At 37.5% G+C, this 7,451-nt stretch overlaps 1 protein-coding gene across 2 annotated transcripts in view; it reads right to left on the reverse strand.

Annotated features, from left to right (window-relative positions):
* Positions 1 to 6,791, reverse strand: part of CTBP1 (C-terminal binding protein 1) — a 193,960-nt gene extending 187,169 nt beyond the window's left edge. The window contains exon 1 of one of the 2 annotated variants that reach the window (XM_086611312.1): positions 6,691 to 6,791. In XM_086611312.1, the coding sequence (XP_086467438.1) occupies positions 6,691 to 6,748 (58 nt within the window). In that variant the 5' untranslated portion in view covers positions 6,749 to 6,791. The remainder of the gene's footprint in view (positions 1 to 6,690) is intronic. The other variant, XM_086611311.1, reaches the window with a different exon arrangement.
* Between the last annotated feature and the right edge of the window lie 660 nt (positions 6,792 to 7,451).

The raw sequence follows: 7,451 nt of genomic DNA on the forward strand, positions 1-7,451 counted from the left end.
AGTTAATTTTCTTTTCATACAGCTTGCATTGTTACTAGTAATACCTCTGTAACATTGTAGTAGTCTAAGTGCACGCAAATTCAAAAGCTGTTTAGGCAGCACATAATGAAGACTCAACTTATGAAAGCAGGTTACTGCAGCAATCCAAAAGAAAGCCAAAAAACACCTTGCACAGTAAATACTGAATATTCAGGATAAAAACAAAAAACAAGTATAAGCCTATGCATAAGCATGTCAACTATAATTGTAATGAGATAAAGGATGTTTTTGTATTGGGGTAAATATACCCTGAATACACAGATAACTTTCCTTAAGGTGTGGTACATGGCAAATGTTCTTGTTTATGTGACGATTCATGGTAGCATCATTTTCATTTTATTATTTCAAGGTCAACTTACCTTATTCCTTTAGAATAGCCTTCCTGTTCTTTAAAGACAACTCTTATGTAACAGATTAAACCTCATTCTCTGTATTTCAAGCTCATAAAAATATTTTCAAAATTCTTACAGGCAAAACACAGGAAAAGAGTGTTGAATTGTTAAAACACCATTGTATGCAACACAGGAAAGTATGTGTTTTTATTTTAAGACACCTGTATCAAAGTAACTTGGGTTCCTCATAGAATATTCTGCTTGGGTTATTCATAGAAAAACTCTGCTTGCTCAAACACTTTCATTTGTTACAGTTGAAAGATTTGATAGCTGTTCTGCAGAAAGATTTTGGTAGCTTTTACTACCTGATTCCTAATTTAATTTGCACTGGATTGCTAGAGAGAAAAGGAATTTTCTCCAGTTCAAAATCTTTATTTATTTGCTGAAGGCACTTAAGGTTAGAAAAATCACATTTTTGTGAAGGTTAATTAGTACTTTATGAAGCAGCAACTTCCACTTAGGAAACAACCAACGATAAAATATTAGGAATCTTTTAGCTCCCTCTGCTGCCCTAATCCTTCAATAAGGCTTCTTCCAAAGTCTGCCAAAAAGACATCAAGCAGCTAGGCAGCCCATTAATCTCTTTTTAAGAAACACTTGGCATATTTAGTATGACTAGTGCTAAGATCAGTATGCATAAAGGAAACCCTACAAAGTACTATGCGATTAGCAATTGTCTGCACATTTTACTATTTGCTTTCTTTCGCTGATATCTGCAGCAAGTGAGGCAACTAGGAACATCTTCAAATTTGGATGTCAGTTAAAAAATGTGATAGCTCGTTTTTCAAAGAACTTGACATCTGCAATTCCCACTTACATAAGAAATAGCTAAGTGTACTCACTGCCTAGAACCGTTTATTCTTCCTTCCTTTTATTTACAGATCAACTTACACAGTACGTACCAACTTTGGTAAAAATCCTTTTTCAAATTCAGGGAAAACCCAAGCACTGCCAAAGTAGGGCATGTCTCTCATTAATATGCAGAAAACTTGTCTTAACTGCCTAATTTCACAACTGCAATGGGTCAAATCACAGTTTATGCAAGCCAGATAGGCTCTATCAGTGGTCATGAAGTAACACTTGGTATTTGTCAATCTGGTACTTTCCACTTGTTAAGAAGCCAAGCTCTCTGTTACATGCAACAGAAGAAAGATAGGGAAAGAAAATGCTTTTTTTTAAAAAAAAACTAAGCCACTCGGTATTTCAAGATTTCTTTATAAATTTGGAAAGAAGAAAACCAAATTCAATTCATATCTGCTTTTTTCTCTGCATTCCTCCTGGAACCATCACTATACCACATCAACTACAAATTGAAGAATCATCTTATTAAATTTCATGCTATATAGCACCACAAGAAGGAAACAGAAGCTTTAAAAACACAGATGCTTTCTTACAGGGAAATAGAGCCTAGACTATATCCTTGAAAAGAAACTATTCCTTTATTGTGCACTTTTACAGTCCTTCAAAGAGCACAACACTTGGTTGTTTGCCAGTAATCGGACCTTCCCAAAGAAAGGCTGCCCTTCATAAGAGTTGAAGATGAGAGATTTTATCTGAAATCTCAGAAACTCATCCCATTAATACGCACTTTCTTTTCCAATCTATGATCCTGACCAACTCTTCCTCTTTTCTTAAGTAATAAAGCAGCACTGTTCAAATAGCTAAAATACATTTTGAGTTTTCTTCTGGGCGCTTTTAAAAAGGAAGAGGCAACCCGTGTACAAAGAATAACCTTAAGATGTATCAGTGCTGCATAAAAACGAAAAAGATTAGTAATGATTGTCGAGAAGCGCTGAGGTGTGCAAAGATGCTTTTTTCTTCTTCAAAACCGGAACTAGAAAAACATGTAACCTTTTTCTGAGGCATATAGGGTCTTCACAGACACGGTGTATTTGCATACACTACAGCCTTTGCTATATATATCACATATGAGGCACTCTGGAAAGAAATTCCTGGTTTCAAGCAATCATCAAACTGGAAAAGTCACTCTCACAATTTTGCAGTTACACTTCCCATGTTGTGCTGTAGTTGTTTAATCCCTAATACTTGCGTAAACAAGAAAGAAGAAACGTAAGAGGAGACAACCTTTTCCTCCTCCCAGTTCCACCAAGGACCCTAAGCTCGCCCCTTTAAAGAGTCTCCTAAAGCTTAGAAACCCACTAAAAGCAGTGGCTGACTGAGCACGCTATATCATACAATGTAATGTATTTAGAGAAAATTCAATATGTTCATCAAGCCCGATCACAGACAATTCAGACACAGTAGAATTTTCTTCACACTGCAGCCACCTTCTGTTGCCTTCCTACTTCATCTATCAGCTCCCAGCAAATTCAACAGAGGTCGGACATCACCAAGGTAACTTCCAAGCAATGGTCAGTAAAACATACACACATTTAATTAAAGATTTCTAGAATATAAGCAAATACGCAGCATTGTTTACAGTTTTGTTACAAGATAAAGTACAATAACACCTTAATTAGAGATAACAACTTTTCAAAATGCCAAAAACATTTAGAATTCTTCAAATTACCCACAAAATGAACACATTTTATTTTTGCACTGTGGCACTTCCAACTGTTCTGCCAAATGTATACTACTATAATTACGCTTTGCAATCACCAGCATCACCGGAGAGGGGGACAAAGAACAACGTAATCAGTAACTAATTAATCTTTCACAAGCCTTGATACTATTTATCTTCAAAGGAAGAATTCTAAATGTTATTTTATAAATTGTGAAGTGAGTTTAATATTAGCATCTCAGAGTGCCTAGAATCATGTCGTTATGCCTAAGTATAATTCACAGCTACTGGTGGAAGTTAGAAACCAGAATTTAGTATCTGGGTTTTTCAAGGGACAGTCTTCAATTTCCATCATCTAAGCAAACTCTAGTTTACAGAGCTATATAAGCTGGGATGACAAAGCACATTCTATACCACTCTTTTGAGATGATGCAAATAAGAACATGGCAGACCATTGAAACGTGCATGAAAATATAATTGCAAACAGCTTCAGAATTAAAAGCAAATATTCAATTTCATACTTAAGAAATCACTGAAGGGAATCATGCGTACCTCAGAGACCAAATTACTTACTCAGCTACATTTAAAAGAGAACTAATTGCTCCCAAAGTAATAGAATCAGGTTTCTTTTCTTTATTGAGTATCAACTGAAATTTAGTAGTACTACTACCATACTATCATTAACTCACAAGGTAATAGTAAATTCAGTGATGCCTGTTCAATTTGTTGCTTCATTTGCATGAGCAGTTATTATAAGCAAGTGTGCAAATTACCTAACGCCACAGGAAAGCAGTTCAACTCCAATAACATTGTGCAAGCACAGTTATCTAACTTGCAAGAGCATTTGTGGCAATCCATTAACTCCTCAGAAAAAGCTGTGTGCAACACTGTGCACAAGCTCCCACCGTGAGCATTTCATTTTGAGAATCAGGCCCATACCAGTCATTTTTCAGAAACTGAATTTCAACTCATTATCGTCCCCTCCTCAAACAGGGATACAGACAGTAATTAAATGCCGTATGTCACCACCAGAATGGCACCACTGTCTCTTTATGGATATGAAAATGTATTAATGTCTGCCCATCACAAGTTTTTATGTTAAACAATTTATGAAAAAATAGATACTTAGGAACAGTAATAGTTACTAAATCATTGTGGCCTGGTTTTAAGTGGAACTTGCAATAAAAAGAAAATGCACCTTAAAAATAATTCTCTTCTGAGAGAAAAGGTTAAGAGAAGAAAGCTGTACACAAACTGATGAACAAAAAACGCTGACAGAGAAGATAAACCACCTTTAATAGCGTCACAGCTCATCACATTTCCTGAGCTTTGTAAAACATTATGCGTATTTCTAAAATGTAAAATATTTAGGTTGCGTGATGGAAGGCACATGTATCAGAGAACAACTCTGCATATTTAACTATTAAATCTGAACAGGATCGTATGTAGGGAAAAGTCTTTTCCAAACAACCCAACTCTCTAGTTTTTAACCTACTGTATGCAGTTGCAGGGATAGCGATTTTTTAAAAACACCCAACAGAGATGTGTTTACAAACCTCAAAGAACATTTGAACATACAGACACTCAAGAGCAGAACACAGCTTGGACACTTTAAAGAGCAAAACTGGACTCCCATAACCATAAAACATCAAGCATTTTTCCATATCCATTGTTTCACCCTCTCTCCTCTTGATCATCTTCTGCCTGGTCTTCCCACTCTATTTTTCCAACACAGCTATTTGTCCAGCACATGGTAAATGGGATTAGGACGCAGAGCTGGCTAAAAAAACCTTTTTCCTACATTATTTTTCAACTGGATCAAATTCCTGCACTGCATGGCCACACAGATTTTACCAGTAGGATGCAGTAAATTGTGCAGGGCTGGGAAAAATAAGCCAGACAAAAGGCGCTGATTAAACAGCATCAGTAGATGCAAACACAAAGTCTGGGGTAGCCACTGCTATTTTAAACAGTCACAGTGGCTACCGGTCTGTCACCTCTGTCCCTGAAAACATTCTTTGCCAAATTATCATAGGCTCTGTTTTCCTCTTAAGTTGTCCCCCTGATCAGCATAATTAGCCTAAAAGGAGGCTGAAATTTGACAAAGTGGGTTGAGCTGATCTAACTGCCAGCTGCCATCATGAGACAGTTTTCTCCATCCTCCTCACAATTTGCTAACTCAGCTGACTAACACAGGCAAAAAAAAAGTTATCATTCTTTATTTTTTATTGAGGGGTCAGATACAGAGACTCTAGGATGGGGACCTGAGACTGGGAACAGAGAAGAGGACCCATGCACTCCACCAGCACACCTCTAGGTAATTTCCAGTTGATCTGACCGCACAGCTGCCCGGAAAGAAGAGCAGCCTTCCCAAATTCCCTGTCCTCAGCAGCCAGTTCCCCATTTCTCTGAGCAGGGATTAGTCTCCAGAGAGCAGATTCAACTGACCGCTCAGCCAACCAGTCTAGGTGGGACATGAGAACAGTTTGGATCTGGCAATCAGGGGCAGGCTTGGCCGGTTTGAGTAGAGACTAACAGGGAGATTAATCATCTAAACCAAATGTGGAACTGCACTCTGATAATTTGATTAAATAGCTCTTTCTCTGGCTACATCAGGGTAAACGGTCCCAGCGTCCCTCATTGATCCCTTCCAACTGTCCCCTTCAATGCAGCTGTTTTGTCAGCTGAACAGCGACCTGGACTGAGGAATTTACCTAAATGGAAAATATACCAACAAAAGAGTTTATTTTTAGTATGAGTCATCTTCTCAGTCAAGCTCATTATACGGTTACGCTCATATTGGCACACAGAAAAGGGGAAAAAAACAAGGAGAGAAATCGGCTGCCAGGGACTGCTTACACCAACACAGCTGTTAGAAAAAAAATCTCAAGACCAACATGTGGAGGAGCAAATGTTTCAACTGCAGTTCACTGCTTCAGTTTTAGAAATGATGCAGAAACCATGTGCCCGGAAGTCTGCACACTTTCATCCTGTTGTATCCAAATGGGTTAGGAAAGAAATTAACTATTCCCTTGCCTTTTAAAGGAGAAGTTAACTTTTTAATATAAAAATTAATTTAGCCCAAATCATTCGTGTATATTCTCGAAAATAGCACACCTCATCCCTCGATCTGCTTTCACGCCAACTCTAAAAGCAAACGAATAAAGAACTGTAAGAATATACAACTCAGTCATTTGTGACTTAAGGTAAACTGGCTGATCCAAATGTTTACACTCTTTTCACTAGAATTCAGGGTATTTTTGTTAATACTCATTAAAGTTCGGGGGTCTTCTGGCATTTTTTGTTTTGGTTGATTTTCCTTTCATTTTCTACTTCATTCCTAGGATCAGATACAGGATCTTAAATCAATCTATATGAAGCATGCCTGTAGAGAAAGACTCTAGAGAGCATTATGTGGCCATCTTATCCTTTTGTGATTGTTATTTTATATAAAACCACAATCTTCCACAATATTTAGGTAGAACATTGTAAAATACTAAGTCGAAAGCAAACTTAATTGTAGAATAGTACAGAGTTCACACACTAGTTGCTTTTATTTGTCTACATCTGTTTTCACCCAAAACCACCATTTGTGCACAGTTAATATAATCGAACAGGAACTCCAACTCCATTAAAAATACACTGGCTGACTAAAAGAAAAGAGTTCCAGTCTCCAGAAACATCAGTAATCCATGAAATTAACTGATGCAGTTAACATTAGGAATTGAAATGTCTAACCTTCAAATATGCGATCCAGACGTTGCCGCTTCACTTTGTGTTTGTCCATTAGAGACATAAGAGTAGAAGCTCAAAGAACGTCTCCACACAGTTTGGTGATGGTCTTCTCAAGCCAGTCACAAGTCAGAAATGTTTACTGTCTTTTAGAAACTTAATTTCACCTGTGAACAGAAACAAACTTCTTAAACTTTAAAATACAGGAGTGTTTTTTCCACCTCTTTCCAGGAAGATGATCTATATGTAATTCAAGCAACTAAGAAAAAACACAAAGTTCTTAGATCACATTAGCTAACCTGGTATTTCACAACAAAGTGTCTTCTAAACACATAAAGATGCAAGCACACAGCACAGCTCAAGCCAGGGAAAGAAACACTCCAAGACAGCCGCTGTTCTCCACCTTTTGACTCTCAAATACTTTTTCCCCCTTTCACTGAACACACAGCCAGCCAAGGGAAGGTATCTTGGGCAGGCACAGGTACATGCTTCCCATAAAATGACAGAAATGTGGCCACCTGGAACGAAACAGTAAAGCCATACATACACTTTCGCATCCTAATGCTTGCAGCCATGAGAAATTACTCTTTTAATACTTAACTTTTAAGCTTTCAAAGATAAAGGAAACCAGAGTTTGATACTTGGAAGTTGAAGGAAGTAATTCAAGGCGAATAGACCCGAGCAAATGCATCACGGTGACAACGCTGAATGCCAACATCTATATCAACCAAACGGCATTTAAAGCAGGTTTATGCATGACTAGGCAA

The sequence above is a fragment of the Tauraco erythrolophus genome, chromosome 5 (genome assembly GCF_009769465.1).
Source record: "Tauraco erythrolophus isolate bTauEry1 chromosome 5, bTauEry1.pri, whole genome shotgun sequence".
NCBI classification, from domain to species: domain Eukaryota; kingdom Metazoa; phylum Chordata; class Aves; order Musophagiformes; family Musophagidae; genus Tauraco; species Tauraco erythrolophus.